We start from the raw sequence: 17,104 nt of genomic DNA, 5'->3' as shown, positions 1-17,104 counted from the left end.
CAAATCAGAGCCATGGAAACTTCTTGTAGACCGTGTCCACCTACCAGTATCCGACCAAAAGGATTTCGTTGAGAGATGGGGCAGCCAGGGGAAGGGATCATCCATCGCCACAGGCCGACCGTTCGGCAGGCCGTCCGCCAGTGCAACCAACAAAGCTGGAGACAGCGCCAGTGGAGGGATGGAAGTCGATGGAAGCGGAAACAGCTAAGGTCTTACTTTAGCTACATTAATTTTCCGGAATTATTTGGAAGTGTGTAAACCGCGGAGGCAATGGTACCATGGATTTCAGTGCGTTTCTTGTGCTTTTTTTTTTCTTCTATTTTTCTTTGTCTTTCGCTGTGCATTGATTGGAAGCATAAATTGTGAGGATCATAGAGTAAGGAACATCTACAATATCGTCACCCGCCAAACTGTCTAGGAGGAGTAGCCTTCGGTAAAGTCCAACGCCAACACCAACTATTTAAGCGGAGTGAAGATAGTCGATGGACGCCATGTTCTGTTCTTTTTTGAGTTTAACAGATAATCGAATGGTGTTGATCAGGTAACTATTTTCTTTTCCAACGCCTCGATCATAATTTCATCTGAATTATTTAATCCGTGAAAAATTGGGCTCATGTATTGATGCGTCATGGAGTGAATAGTCATGTTGTTATCGTGATTCACCATGATAACTGTCAGTACGTAGGTTTTAGTGTTGACAGTAATGAGTTTTAAAATATACATGGAAATAATTGATAATTTTGTTGAATGTGTTCTGACCACCAAATTTTATTTCGACACTAAAAATATAACTTCCTTACAATAAAATATATGTTCAACTGGATTTCTGATTATTTGCCCTTTTCTCACATATCGGCCAAAGCCATATACTCTGATAACCTACGACATATCGGCTTTTGGTACTGAATTTCTTTTCCTTTTTACTGTTGCCTTGATTCCCTTGTTTAGTTCTGTTACGGTAATGTAACATCGAGGAATTTGATTTGCTTTTTTGGCCTTTTTTTTTTTCTTCTTCTTCTTCTTCCGCGAAATTATCCCCTTAAGAAGAGACATCTTTCGATAAGATTTTTTGCTAAATATATTGAAAAAAAAAAGTCATTTGATTGATAGCCCAATGGATTCTGATTTTCAAATGCATAATTGTTATTTAATAGAATTCAAGTCATGTTTTTGACGTTGCCTGCAACTATGTGACCACACATGACTCTGTTTGTAAAAGAACCTTTCCTTTTTCTTTTTTTTTCTCTTCTTTCAAGGATTTTTTCCTTTAAAAGAACCCCAAGCACATGTTCACCATCTAATGATTGTGATTTATTACGTAGACTGACCACCTTTCCGTCCAGTGGATTGGAATTTCGTTTGTTTGTTTTTTTCTTACCAACAGTCTTCTATTTGGTTAAAGCGGTATTTGAGAGTTCGCTGTCCCATAGGTTCCATAGTAATTAGCGGAAGGAATTTGCCTAGTTTCTTCTTTTCTTCTATTGATATACCTACAGCAACAACTCCAAAGTGTTTATGTGTATTCCTGGCGCTCCGAGCATTCTTTCTACATGAGCTTGAGACTTCCAGGCATGGTTCAACACATTTTATTTGTTTATTGCTCATGTATTACATCTAACTCTGACTTATTACGTAAGATTAACCGTCTTACAGATCAGTGCCCTAGAATTTGTATTATTACTAGTATTATAATTCGAGGTCAAGTAAGGTGGCAATCGAGAGTTCGTTGCTCTATAAGCCCCACGGCAATTTTAGAAAGGAATCCCTCTAGTTGTTTGTTTGTTTTTTCTTTATATACGTAAATCCCTGTTTATGAGTATTCTTAGCACCTCGACCATTCACTTTTTATTCGCCTAAGACTTTCAGGCACTGCTGCTTTATTCTTTTTTTTTCATTTAATGTTCATGTTCAAACTCTTATTACGTAAGACCGACCGCCTTTAATCACAGTGCACTGCGAACATGGGTGCCGTGGTCAAAGTGGTTTTCGTGTACTTGTGAAAAGAATCGCTCTTTTTTTTTCTCTCTCTCTCTCTCTCTCTCTCCCTATAGGTCTTTAGTTAAGACAACTAAATACCCAAGTTTGTTAATGCGTATTATTGACGCTTCGAGCTTAAGCATTTTCTTTTCATGAGCCTTAGACTTCCGGGGGGGGGGGGGTATCGCCGCTGGGGTGACGGGACCTCGCATCTGAAAATTTGGTGAAAATGACTCTTCTGGATTAATGGTCAGATAATGCATGGGTTAAGTAATGTCCGGTTTCAATTTTAACTGTTTTACTCCAAAAATTGAAGCCACCACGGCAGGTCAAATGAAAGGCTTTCCCATTCACTTTAATGCTTTGGCCGCCATGTTTTCTGGCTCTTTGGCCGCCATGTTTTCTGAACTCTCCTTAGTTCTGTTACGGTAATGTAACATCGAGGAATTTGATTTGCTTTTTTGGCCTTTTTTTTTTCTTCTTCTTCTTCTTCTTCTTCCGCGAAATTATCCCCTTAAGAAGAGACATCTTTCGATAAGATTTTTTGATGATCAGGAGGTCGTAGTCGGTCAGGAGGTCGTAGGTTCGAATCCTGCTCGAGTATGTACGCCCATGATTTTTTATCATGGCTACTACTAAAAACACTGATCAATTCAGTGCTTATTTACGTCGATGTAGGGCAATTTGTCAATCAGTTGCAAAGAAAACATCTCGACGGAAGAATTTCATGAATTTGAATAACAAAGCAGTACCCGCTGCATGCTATAAGGATTAGAACCAACACTTGCTGTCGGGCGAAAGCTCGGTGGTCTAGTGGAGATGACGCCTGTTCGGTGATCAGGAGGTCGTAGGTTCGAATCCTGCTCGAGTATGTACGCCCATGATTTTTTTATCATGGCTACTACTAAAAACACTGATCAATTCAGTGCTTATTTACGTCGATGTAGGGCAATTTGTCAATCAGTTGCAAAGAAAACATCTCGACGGAAGAATTTCATGAATTTGAATAACAAAGCAGTACCCGCTGCATGCTATAAGGATTAGAACCAACACTTGCTGTCGGGCGAAAGCTCGGTGGTCTAGTGGAGATGACGCCTGTACGGTGATCAGGAGGTCGTAGGTTCGAATCCTGCTCGAGTATGTACGCCCATGATTTTTTTATCATGGCTACTACTAAAAACACTGATCAATTCAGTGCTTATTTACGTCGATGTAGGGCAATTTGTCAATCAGTTGCAAAGAAAACATCTCGACGGAAGAATTTCATGAATTTGAATAACAAAGCAGTACCCGCTGCATGCTATAAGGATTAGAACCAACACTTGCTGTCGGGCGAAAGCTCGGTGGTCTAGTGGAGATGACGCCTGTACGGTGATCAGGAGGTCGTAGGTTCGAATCCTGCTCGAGTATGTACGCCCATGATTTTTTTTATCATGGCTACTACTAAAAACACTGATCAATTCAGTGCTTATTTACGTCGATGTAGGGCAATTTGTCAATCAGTTGCAAAGAAAACATCTCGACGGAAGAATTTCATGAATTTGAAGATTTTTTTTTTGCAAAATATATTGAAAAAAAAGTCATTTGATTGATAGCCCAATGGATTCTGATTTTCAAATGCATAATTGTTATTCAATAGAATTCAAGTCATGTTTTTGACGTTGCCTGCAACTATGTGACCACACATGACTCTGTTTGTAAAAGAACCTTTCCTTTTTCTTTCTTTTTTTCTCTTCTTTCAAGGATTTTTTCCTTTAAAAGAACCCCAAGCACATGTTCACCATCTCATAATTGAGATTTATTACGTAGACTGACCACCTTTCCGTCCAGTGGATTGGAATTTCGTTTGTTTGTTTTTTTCTTTTTCTTACCAACAGTCCTCTATTTGGTTAAAGCGGTATTTGAGAGTTCGCTGTCTCATAGGTTCCATAGTAATTAGCGGAAGGAATTTGCCTAGTTTCTTCTTTTCTTCTATTGATATACCTACAGCAACAACTCCAAAGTGTTTATGTGTATTCCTGGCGCTCCGAGCATTCTTTCTACATGAGCTTGAGACTTCCAGGCATGGTTCAACACATTTTATTTGTTTATTGCTCATGTATTACATCTAACTCTGACTGATTACGTAAGATTAACCGCCTTACAGATCAGTGCCCTGGAATTTGTATTATTACTACTATTATTATTCCAGGTCAAGCAAGGTGGCAATCGAGAGTTCGTTGCTCTATAAGCCCCATGGCAATTTTAGAAAGGAATCCCTCTAGTTGTTTGTTTGTTTTTTCTTTATATACGTAAATCCCTGTTTATGAATATTCTTAGCACCTCGACCATTCACTTTTTATTCGCCAAAGACTTTCAGGCACTGCTGCTTTATTCCTTTTTTTTTCATTTAATGTTCATGTTCAAACTCTTATTACGTAAGACCGACCGCCTTTAATCACAGTGAACTGCGAACATGGGTGCCGTGGTCAAAGTGGTTTTCGTGTAAGAATCGCTTTTTTTTTTCTCTCTCTCTCTCTCTCCCTATAGGTCTTTAGTTAAGACAACTAAATACCCAAGTTTGTTAATGCGTATTATTGACGCTTCGAGCTTAAGCATTTTCTTTTCATGAGCCTTAGGCTTCCGGGGGGGGGGGGGGGGGTATCGCCGCTGGGGTGACGGGACCTCGCATCTGAAATTTTAGTGGTGAAAATGACTCTTCTGGATTAATGGTCAGATAATGCATGGGTTAAGTAATGTCCGGTTTCAATTTTAACTGTTTTACTCCAAAAATTGAAGCCACCACGGCAGGTCAAATGAAAGGCTTTCCCATTCACTCTAATGCTTTGGCCGCCATGTTTTCTGGCTCTCCTGAACATTTGACATTTTGTTGATGCGAGGTCTGGCGCCCGACGTTATGCTCCATGTTCAACATCTAATTTCGATTTATTACGTAAAACTGACCGCCTTTCAGTTCAGTGCACTGGATTTTGTTTGTCTCTTTTCTTCTTGTTTTTGTTAATGCGGTATTTGAGAGTTCGCTGCCCTGTGAGTTCCATGACAAATATGGAAAGGGACTTTCTTGTGCTTTTTTCGTTCTTTCCTCTGTGTACCTGCAGCAAGAACTATAAATTTGTTTATGTGCATATTATTACTGGCGCTCCGAGCATTCTTTCTCCAAGCGCTTGAGAATTCCAGGCTTCTTGGGCTTGGTTCAGTTCATTTTACTCGTTCATTGCGTATGTACTACATTTATTAAATGCTGATTTATTACGTAAAGTTTGACCGCCTTACACTTCAGCGCACTTCAGCGCACTCGATTTTCTTTGTGATTATTGTCATGGGAGTTCACTGCCCGATAAGCCCCGTGGCAAGAGTGTAGAAAGGAATCCCTCTAGTTCATTTTGTCTTTATATACCAACATCAGGAACTCCAAGTTTATCTTTGTGTATTCTTAGCGCTCAGAGTATTCACTCTCTATTCTCTTGAGACTTTCAGGCTTGGCTGCTTCTCTTTTTTTTCTCTCTCTTTTTTTTTTCTCTCTCTCTTACATTTAATGTTCATGTTCAAATCATTATCACGTAAGACCGACCGCCCTTCATTTATGTGTGATTATTTAGGCGGTCTTAGGCTACTTGACAATTCGGATGTATCGAGAGTTCACTGCTCCAATGACAACTTCAATGGCCTCAAATAAGCATAGCATTTCGGAAGTCAAGCTGAAGTCAATAAACACAGGTCTCGTACTTGTTATCCTTTTATGTAGATATCATGACTACAGGGACCATACCTTTTTGTTTGAAAATTTTGAAAAGAATGGCCTGATGTTGCTGTTGATCTCTCTTTTTCTATTTCATTGGGCCTTTGTGTATTACAGTTGTGCATTGCCATTGATCCACCTGGGGTTATTGCTAGACATTCAGTAAAGCTTTGAGAGCAATTTTGAGAAAGCTGTCGTTGTTGTTTTTTTCACACACTGTTCGATAATTTTGAAATAAATGCGTTTTATTCAGTAATTTTATTACGTTATAAACAGCAAACAACTGAGGGCTTGAATTTAAAATATTTGTTAATGTTTGATTCCAATCGGATGTGTTGGCTGGGTGTGCTTCGAGTTATTTGAGTTGCACATCTTTACTAAAATGTTATGTATATTTGTGGAAAATAGTCTTCTATAGTATGAGGTCTTTGAGAATAGCTTTGTTCTTGTTCTTGTTTTCTATAACAATGTCATCTTATTTGACTATGCTCTATAGGAGCACTGGACAACCTATGTCACGGGCAGATGACTTCCGGATACAATGGCGGATCCAGAGAAGACTGCACCGGGCGCACGCCCCCCCCCCCCTTCATACTTTGTTAAAACAAAAGACAGAAAAAGAAAACGGGGGAGGGGTGCATGCACCCCCTTTTATTATCGCAAATTTCTGGATCCGCCCGGGAATATATCATTGTTACTTTGGTACATGCATTGAACTCAGAAATTAACAATTGGACAGGTGTCTGTATAGTGTGTTCGTAATGAGACTTCGTTAATATGATAATGTGTGAACTGAGATGTAAATGACAGAGGGGCGTGGTTCGGTGAACCCCTGCCCAGATGCACTGAAATCTAACGATATATTTGACAATGTACTGGTAACAAACGCTTTGATCTTGTTCAGTTTTGAGATGGAACAATAACTGTCACATACCGAAGGTTTTACATGCACCAGTGAACGCATTCTCGTCAAGTTTGTGTGTTGGGTGACGGAGTAGCGTGGCGTAACGAGGCTCGACCAATGAAAAGCTTCAGCCTAGCCCATACGAGCAAGTGTAACATCGGGTTCACTGGCAACTTTCATCCAGTGCACTAACTGAATACTGTACTCACAAAAAAAAAAAAAAGGATTGTAAATGCATTATTCGGAGTCTATCTTGCCTGACCAGTTTTGACATATTTTTCTCGGGGGCGGGGGGGGGGGGGGGCAGGGAGAGCGATGATTGGGTTTAGTTTTTCGGAAATGTACCTTGGTCATGAGTCGATAGGTATGTGTTTTTTGTGGTGTTTGTCTTGTTCTTGTCTACTGTTTGTCCTTTGCTCTCTTGTAATTCTCCGGTATTTACGTTTTCTTTCTTATTTCTACTTCTACCACTTTTTCTGTTCCTTCCTACTCCTTCTCGTCCTCTTACATTCTTTTATGCTCTCTCTTATCTCATCCTCCTGGGGTCTCTGCCATGCATGCTCGAACGCACACTGGCGCTCGATGGCACCGAGTACGTCCTATTTCTTTCTGACTCCTAGATGATGCGAGTCGAAGACTTTGCCTTTCATTCATTAAACAGTGATGAGTTCTTTGAAATGTTCAGTAATAACACGGAAACACAGGCAAATAATGACCCCTCTAGTAAAGATTATCAGTTACCTTTCAATTTTTATGAGGATAGTGTTAATTTTTGTCAGAATAACAATGAACAATATCCAAGTTCAGAATATTTCACTATTAACAATATCAAATCTTTCATTGAAGGTAATGATTGTGACAATAATTTGTTTTTAATGCATCTGAATATAAGGAGTTTGAATCATAATTTTGATAATTTTCGCTTATTTATGGATGGCACTCGTGGATCCTTTTTTAATGTAATAGGTCTTAGTGAAACATGGACCACTCATGGATCTACTTCTATGTTCTCACTCCCAGGTTATGATTTCATACATAATAGTAGAAATCAGAGAATGGGCGGAGGCGTTGCCTTACATGTAAAACAAAATCTGGATTATGTTATTCATGATGAACTGAATTGTATGAGTGAAATTGTTGAATCACTTGTTATTGAAATTAAGGTCCCTAATTCAAAGAATATAATTGTGTCAGTATTATATAGACCTCCTAATTCAAATATCTATGATTTTTTTGATTACGTACAATCCTTATTATCAAACCCAACTTTTAATAATAGAGATTGTTTTATTATGGGAGATTTTAATGTTGATTTATCAAAATTTCAGACTTTAAACAATGCCCAAAATTTTCTGGATATAATGACTTCCTCGTCTTTTTTACCGCTTATAACAAAACCAACTCGTGTTACCAATCATTCTGCAACACTTATCGACAATATATTTTGTAACATCAGCCCTTTACCTGTCTCTGGAATTATTTCATTATCCCATCTTCACTTATATACCCCTTAACCGTAGAATTTCTTTAAAGCCTCCTATGGTAAGTTTCCGGAAAATAACACCTGACAATATAGTTAGGTTACAAGACGAGCTAAACAGAGTGGACGGGACTGATGTATATGATAAAGAGGATCCAACTGAATCTTATGATTTGTTTATGCAAACGCTAATTTCCATTTTGGATAAACATGTTCCCATTGTTAGAAAAAAATGTAACAATTACAAAAAATATCCTAGGCTGCCTTGGATATCTAAATCTTTGTTGCGATCGATTAACCGTAAGAATAATTTGTATTATGTTGATAAACTTAAACGCACTCAGCAATCTCATTATAAATATACTTCATATAAGAATGTACTCACGCAATTAATACGATGCGAAAAACGTAAATATTTTATTAATCAGTTATCTTTGTTTAAACATGATATTAAAAATACGTGGAAAATTATTAATACAGCTATTAATAAAAATACGGAGAAACCGCGTATTACCACAATCAAACATAACAATTTGATTATCGATGGTGCTACATCCATTTCAAATATTTTTAATCAGTATTTTTCACAAATTGGCAATAATCTTGCTCACAATGTTCCGGATAGTCAAAAGATTTTTTTTGATTTTTTTACAAACTCGTAATCCTAACTCACTGTTTTTTGTTCCTTTAGAGAGAAATGAATTGTTAGATATTGTTCAGAATTTGAAAAACAAGAAAAGTGCCGGGTATGACAGTATTGATAATGTTCTTTTGAAAAATATTATCAATTCTATTGTTGATCCATTAGTACACGTCTTTAATTTGTCTTTGTGTAACGGAGTTGTCCCTGAGGATATGAAAATTTCTAAAGTAATTCCTATTTATAAAAAAGGGGATAGGGAAGATGTTTGCAATTATCGACCTATATCTTTGTTGACTTCTATTTCGAAATTACTTGAAAAAGTTGTTCATTTTAGATTATTGAAGTTTTTGGATATTCATAAAATAATTTCTGATTATCAGTTTGGTTTCCGGCAAAACCACAACACCTCCCATGCAATACTTACCTTTTTAGATAAAGTTTCAAAAGCTATTGATCAATTTCATCATACAATCGGCGTTTTCCTGGACTACTCCAAGGCCTTTGATACCATTGACCACAATATACTTTTTTATAAATTATCATATTATGGTATCCGAGGAAAGGCCTTGGAGTGGTTTAGAAGTTACCTTTCTAACCGTAAGCAATTTGTTTATGTTAATGGGCATACATCTGTCATGCAAAATGTTAACTGTGGAGTGCCTCAAGGAAGTTTGCTTGGACCTCTTTTATTCATCCTTTACATTAACGATATGCCGAATTCATCAATTATTCTTTCCTTTCTATTATTTGCTGATGATTCTAATGTTTTTTTGTCACATTCTGATCCTAATATGTTAATTGACGTTTTAAATGTTGAACTGGATAAATTACTTCAATGGATAAGAGCAAATAAATTGTCCATAAATATTAAAAAAACTAAATGTATGATTTTTAGTAACTCTTTAGAAAATGTACCTAGAAATGTATATTTGAATGATACAGTTATCGAAGAAGTCTCTTCAATTAAATTCCTAGGTTTGATTATTGACCGTAAACTTACTTGGAATTTACATATTGATTCCATAAGCCGTATCATTTCAAGAAATATAGGTGTTATAAATAAAGTTAAATTTTGTTTACCTAAAAATGTTCTTTTAATGTTATATTCATCTCTGATTTTACCTTATTTGAATTATGGTATACTCGCCTGGGGAAACACACATTCTTCTCATTTGGAAAGATTACTTTTGTTACAGAAAAAAGCTCTTCGCATTATTTGCAATGAATCGTGGAGAAGTCATACTGATGTGTTATTCCATGAAAACAAAATCCTAAAAGTTAAGGATTTGTATTTGTTACACCTAGGACAATTCATGTACAAACTTACCAATAATTCTCTCCCATTTGTGTTTGATTCCATGTTCACTAAAAATAGATCTGTTCATTTTTATCCTACCCGGCAATCCAACTCATTTCATTTGCCATTAACTAGGACTATGTTTGCTAAATCCGTGTTTTCCTTTACTGGCCCCAAATTTTGGAACACTCTCGATAATAGTATGAAACAAGTTCTGAGTTTAAACACATTCACATTTAAACTGAAGAAGTTGTTCATAAATTCTTATATAGTTGAATGAGTTATATTTTGATTAGCCCTAATTCTGAGCTCTCTTTTATATTCGTTATATTCACTCTTTTCTTTTATCTATTCCTTTCCTACATTATGTACATATACCTCGGTGATCCACCGCATCATGTGCCTCGCGTGTGCTGGTATAGACCCTTCATCTCTTCTCCTTTCTCGCCTTTCCCTGTCCTCTTGTCTCTTTCTGTTTCTTCTTTCAAAATAATTTCCTCTTTTCCTCTTTTTCCTTTACTGTGTTTTGTTTTTTTCTCCCTATCTTTCTCTTTACAAGAGAGGTTGCTTGTGTTTGTTTGTCCGTCTGTTTGTTTGTTTGTTTGTTCATATGTATAGGTCTGTAAGTGTTATACACCGATATATTATGTCTAGCTAATTGCTTTTTGATGTTATTTAGTCTTTTTGTCCACGAGGAGACTGCAAAATACAAGCTTGCTTTTTAGCATGTCTCCTCCATTTCCGGCAACTTTAGTTTCAATTCAATTTTCATTGTTCACTTTGCTTTTGTGATGCGTAGTATTGTCAACTCCACGTATTTTTCTTTGTTACTACATTGCATTGATGTTGTGTTATTTTGTGTATGAAAATGTTGTTGGAAATGAAATAAATGAAATGAAATGAAATTATATCCGGCTTTATGTTCATGCAAAATTTTGCGGCGATCGCGCGAGCAACGGCCGAGATCTGAAGGGGGCATAATGCCCCCCCCCCCAGGAATTCAAGCTCTCTAAATAGCCCAGGTAAGTTAGGGTTAATCCGAAAATGAAAAAGGGTTAATGCATGATGTAGGTTCAAGTTTACTATGACAGATGAAGGGATGCCCCAAAAGGGGAGTGGGTAGGAAGGAGGCTTAATTTTCACATTTTTTGTCTTTTTCCTGAAAACTCAAGACGCATCCCTCGGATAATAAAATCATATATCAGCTTAAAAAAAAAAAAAAAAAAACCTATACAAAAATGATGGAGCTAATAGAGTGCTGGTGCCTGTTATGGTAAGTTAATTCATGAATTAATGTTAAGTGCGGCGGAGGCGGATTTGTCACATAGCTTCTTCTTGAAACCCTTATAGATATTTGCCAAGCTTGAAACGTAGCGTAGCGTATTTATCTGGTAAAATGACCTCAATTTGTCTAGATGAGCACTGCCCCAACCCCTAAGGTGGGAGGAGATGGACCCCCCCCCCCACCCTCAATCTCCGCCCCTTGAACTTGAAAGGGACCAAGACGAAGGGGTGGGGTCGTTCGGGTGGAATACAGAATTTTATTGAAAACCCTATACATATGAAAAAAAAAAACGGAATACATACTTTTTAAAGACATTTTATATACAACCAAGAGTAATAGAACACCTTCTTATCACATTTTTAGAAGGTAGATCTATACTTTGATGAAATTTCACGTCTGCTTGCTAAATGACGTGGGGGCTACCCTGGTCTTATCCCTACCTTTGGGGAAGGGGAACAACTTGTTGCCCCTTCGAACAAAGTGGGATTCTATCACACTAGAGATGCTACCTCCCACGTTCGGTGAAAATCCGTCAAAGATTTCTCAAGAGGATGCAGAATATGTGAAAATCCCCCCTCCTCCCCCTCACCCCCCCCCCCCCCATAAGGACACCCCTCGATCCGCCACAATCAAACGTGAAATAACATTTCAGGCATTAATGTCTTCATAGCACTAACTAAGCTCTCTTTTCCGGTTTGACAGAAGAAGATAAAAATTGAGTTTAGGGACTCCGAGGCTTCAACCCCCCCCCCTTAAGCGGTGTGTGTGTGTGTGTGTGTGTGTGTGTGTGGGAGGGGGCCTCATTTTAACAAATTAAGTGCATATCACCGTAAAGAGGCAATCTGCCAATTTTGGTGAAAATCCGTCGTAGATTTTTCAAGAAGATGCTGAAAATGTGGAAAACTCCTCTCCTTGCCCTCACCCCCTCGATCTGGAGACCCCTTGATCCGCGCCATAACCAAACTTGAAATTTCATTCATTAACGCTGTATCTTCATAGCACTAACTAAACTCTATCTTTATCGGTTTGACAGAAGAAGATTAAAAAAATTCCAGAGTTTTGGGGACGCTGAAACTTCAACCCTGGCCCCGCAGCCCCACCCCCCCCCCCCCTCTTCGGCGGTGGGGGAAGGGGGGGGGGCTCTTTTGAACAAATTAAGATCATAACTATTACCATAATCTTGCTATCTGTCAAGTTTGGTGAAAATCCCTCATAGATATTTCAAGCAGATGCTAAAAATGTGGAATATCCCCCTCCACCCATCACCCCCCCCCCCCTGATCTGGGCACCCCTTGATCGGCCATAATCAAACATGAAATTTCATTCATTAATCACGTTAATGTCTTCATAGCACTAACTTAGCTCTATCTTTTTCGGTTTGACAGAAAAAGATTTTTTTTTTTTTTAAATCCAGATTTTGGGGATGTTAAAAGTGAAGCTTTAACCCCCCCCCCCCCCCTCACCCCCGATCAGGGCACCCCTGGGTCCGCCATAATCAAACATGAAATTTTAGTCATAATGTCTTCATAGCACTAACTTTGAATTAGCTCTTTCTTTTTCGGTTCGACAGATGAAGAAAAAAAAAATCAAGCGTTTATGGACTCTGAGGCTTCAACTCCTCCCCACCCCCTCCTTAGGACTGGTGTGGGGGGGGGGGGGGGGGCTTATTTTGACAAATCACGATCATATCACCATTAAGATGTTATCTGCCAAATCTGGTGAAAATTCGTTGTAGGGTTTGCAAGAAAATGCTGAAAATGTAATATAAAAAAACAAAACAAGACAGATGGTCGCTAAGACAGGCGGTAAAGATGGTAATGGTTCGTGCGCAGCTTTGATTGAGAGTTTTTCTTCCATCTCTACATAATATAGGTGAAATGAATGGTTTGCACATTCCCCGGCGACGTTTTGCACATTTCCCGGCAAAATTGAACATTTGCACATTTCCCGGCGTCACGTTTGCACATTTCCCGTTGATGAAATTTAGAGATTTGCACATTTCCCGGCACGACGTTTGCACATTTCCCGGCGTTTGCACATATCCCGTCGAGACGTTTGCACATTTTCAGGCGTTTGCACATTTCCCGGCGTTTGCACATTTCCCGGCTCCACAGGGACAGAATCGTTACATACATTAATGTTCTGAAGCGTATAAAATCGGTTCTGCATAATCAAGGTGGTCGCTCTGAAGTAAGCCTTCCTGTTAAGTATCCAAAAACATACAAGCATACATCACACACGTACATATGCAGAAGTAACAAATAAACAAACAAGAAATCGATTGTGGGCACATACCGGTGACCACGCCCCTGTTTTCCACGTGGACGGACATTTCGGTAACCCACACTGTTCGGTCTCAGGTGGGCGGGGTGCTGTGCAGCTCGCAGGATCTGCGAATTCTTTTTCTTCACCGATGAACTGGGGATTTAATAGAACATAAATGGGTAACAAGTCTTCAGGTCAATTTCGAGGGTAGATTATAAATTTATGATAGAAGATAATGCGTCTGTCTTACTCGATATGTGTGAACATCATGTAACTGGGAGCTTGATTTAAAAAAGAAAAAGAAAAGAAAAAAAGAGCACGAACAATTTGGAGGATAAGCAAATTTCAAACCCAAGGGAAATGGCAGTGCTGACGAGAAAAGTGTCACAAATACACCCCGGGAAAATGCGTTCAAACAAGGGTTAACTCTTCAAGAAAGAACAGAATAATGAGTAAGACAAACCCACATCGTGATGTCCTCTTCTTTTTTGTAGTAATTGTTTTATTTCTCTGCTGAATGCTACAATTAAAATAGTGATACCAACGTCCACAAAATTTGTCACATGACTAATGGGGAGGAGGTGAATAAGAGTGGGTTACCTGGAAGCAGGCGACAAGTCGTCTCCTGGAGGCACTAACCCCGCAGGTGGCGCTGCACTCACTCCAGTCAGTAGCTTGCCACTCGTACCTACACAGGTCACCAGAAGCACCAGAAAATAGCACACAACTTGGTTTCGTATTATCTTCATGTGTGTTCTGTGTATTATGCATGTAAGTATTTATGCATGTTTGCGTGTATGTATGTATGTATGTATGTATATTTTTTCACAAAGAAATGTTATTTATTTATCAACATTCAGGTACAAATAAATGTCACATGACAAATAAAAACAAATGATAATAAATAATATAATTCGACAGGGAGCTATAAGCAGTCCACCGATTCCAATTAATATCGGATACAAACCTTTAGGGGGTTTTTTCAGACATATATTCATCTATTTTCTTCGCTTGCTTTAAAAATTGACAAAGTTGGGGAAATTGAATGATTTCTTTTCATTTTTGGCAAAATATAAAGTACTTCGCATGCAAAAAACCCACATTGAAACACTTAAAGCCATAATTTACCATTTGCAGATGAAACAAAAACCTAGCATTAGTGCTTTAAGATAGTTCTTAGATGTGAGTTAGGGATAGAAGCAACCACTGTAAAAATTGTCTATTCTTGCAGGTCGAAGGGTGCGGACGTGCCGTGGTGCTCTCGCTGTTCTACTTGTACTATTAACCGAATTTTGCATCTATTTTCTGCCTTTCAGCTTTGATTAATATTGTTTGTTCTTCTTGATCATATGAGTGAGCCTGTTTTTCATTTATTTGATCCTTATGTGACACATTTCTGCTGAACTTGTTTTGAAATTTGACTGCGGATCTGAACCCAAAGGACAACGCATATCATCGTAAGTTGTTCGACTCACGGCAGTTAAGCACTGCTTTGCACAGCCTGTCGCAGTGAGTGCACGTCCGCTGCTCTTTAGCTTCCGCCCTATACAGTTTGAGTTACCGTGATTTATACATGTTATCACATACTTTACTACTTTGTTGTGTTGATGTTATATACTTCGTAAGATCATTTATCATTCATTGTAGCGAACAGTATATTGTCTAATTATTATTTTTCTTTTTGTCTTAGATGTGTAGGCCTATTTTCCTCTGTTTTGAGTTATAGTATCCACCCTTTGATTGACTTCACCTGTAGTTTATTTGTGAAAGGAAAGTATTATCTGTCTGTTACTGTGTTATTATATATCCACTGTGTATTTACATCCAGGTGTCAAAATACATCTGATTCTGTGTATACTTGTGTAAACTGCAGTGTTCGGTCGCTGCACGTTGCCAAAGCTATATTGTGTAGCTATACATGTAGCTGCCATTTTGTTTCTCACCTCCTCTATACACGCGTTCTCTTTTGTAATTCCCTTTGTTTTATACTATCCGACCTATTTACTTTATAACTGAGAGGCCTCAGACTTTCTTTAGAGTTCCTTATCGCTTGGTCTCTCTTGTCATTGCCTGGTTTTTTCCTTTTCTTCGTATTCGGTCCGGTGCGCCTTTAGTCCTCCTTTTCCCTTTTATTCATTTCGCCTCTCCCTGCCCCACTCTATTGTTTATCCCCACTCGATCCTCTCCCTACATGGCCGTCACAATGGCGGCCATGTCTGGAATTCAGGACGTCCCTCCCCTCATTGTTCCCGCTAATGACTCCGAAGAAAACCCCAACAACCTCTCAGAGATAGAACCTGACCCCACTCCGATTCCTAGCCGCGACACTGGCTTTACTGAAGTATCACGAAAAAGACAACGACCGAATTCCCAACCCTACTCCGATGACGAATCTGATCTGTTTCACACACCCACCCGTCCTCCCTTCAACCCGCATGTAACTATCATTGGCACAGTCAAAAACATTACTCTCATCAACCCCATCCAGATCGCACGTGAAATAAACAAGCTAGTAGGAAAAGTGTCTCAAGTCCAACGCAAACAAAAATCCTTCACTATCAAATGTTTCAATCCTAAACAGGTTCGTACTCTTATGGAACTGAATGAATTCTGCAAAACCCCAATTCGTGTCATTAACGACAAGTCATTCTCTCCTGTTCTAAAAGGTGTCATCAAACGCGTCTCGCCCGAGTTAACGGAACAAGACATCAAGGAGGCGCTGGCGGGCCAGGATGTGACCGAAGTTAAGCGCATCTCAAAGCGATCAAACGATGGTCCCACCCCAACCAATGTACTTGTTCTCTCTTTCGACTGCCCCTCACTTCCAGAATCAGTGTGCATTGGCTACGAAACTTTCCCAGTAAGTGTATATGTTCCCCCTGTTTCTCGCTGTTTTCACTGCCAGAGGTTTGGTCACACAAAAGATACATGTAGATCTAAACAGCGTTGTGTAAGGTGTGGAGAAAACCATGATCTCTCTTCTTGCCCGTCCAAATCCAATCCAAAATGTCTGCGATGCGGGGGCCCCCATAGCGCGGCATACGCAGGCTGCCCAAAGTTCAAACTTGCACGTAAAGTGCAAAATTACTCCACTTTGAATCATGTTTCCTACGCTGAAGCTGCCAAAAAACTACAGGTTACCCAATCCAACACCCAGGCTATGAATTCTAACCCAGATCAATCTGACCCGCAACATCTCCCAGGTCCTCATGTGCCCGATTCTCCTCCTCAATCCACCATACCTGCTCCCATTCATAACTCCAAGTCCAACCCTACCACCTCCTCCATCACTACTTCTCGCTCCCATCCTACCACTGTGAATGTGACCCATGCATTTACTCAACCCCAACAGGCTACTGACAGGGCCCAGGTTCACAGAAGCCTCCCAGTCCCCACAGATACAAATACGGCCTCCACTCAAACTAACAAACGGCAACTCCCTCCTACAACATCCATTCTCCTAGTAGAAAAACTAGTCTCCTTTGTGAGCACAGTTATCAACAATCTTCATGCG

The 17,104-nt window shown here is 39.1% G+C and overlaps 1 protein-coding gene across 1 annotated transcript in view; it reads right to left on the bottom strand.

Annotated features, from left to right (window-relative positions):
- The window catches only part of LOC140228902 (A disintegrin and metalloproteinase with thrombospondin motifs 3-like), a 52,220-nt gene that overhangs the window by 4,562 nt on the left and 30,554 nt on the right, over nt 1-17,104 (bottom strand). Inside the window, exons 13-14 of the mRNA XM_072309170.1 lie at nt 14,191-14,278; nt 13,621-13,743 (exon numbers count right to left, since the gene is read on the bottom strand). Of these exons, the coding sequence (XP_072165271.1) occupies nt 13,621-13,743; nt 14,191-14,278 (211 nt within the window). The remainder of the gene's footprint in view (nt 1-13,620; nt 13,744-14,190; nt 14,279-17,104) is intronic.

Source organism: Diadema setosum, chromosome 5 (genome assembly GCF_964275005.1).
Source record: "Diadema setosum chromosome 5, eeDiaSeto1, whole genome shotgun sequence".
Classification (NCBI taxonomy): domain Eukaryota; kingdom Metazoa; phylum Echinodermata; class Echinoidea; order Diadematoida; family Diadematidae; genus Diadema; species Diadema setosum.
The sequence above is the reverse complement of the archived record's forward strand: the minus strand, read 5'-3'. Positions and strand labels throughout refer to the sequence as shown.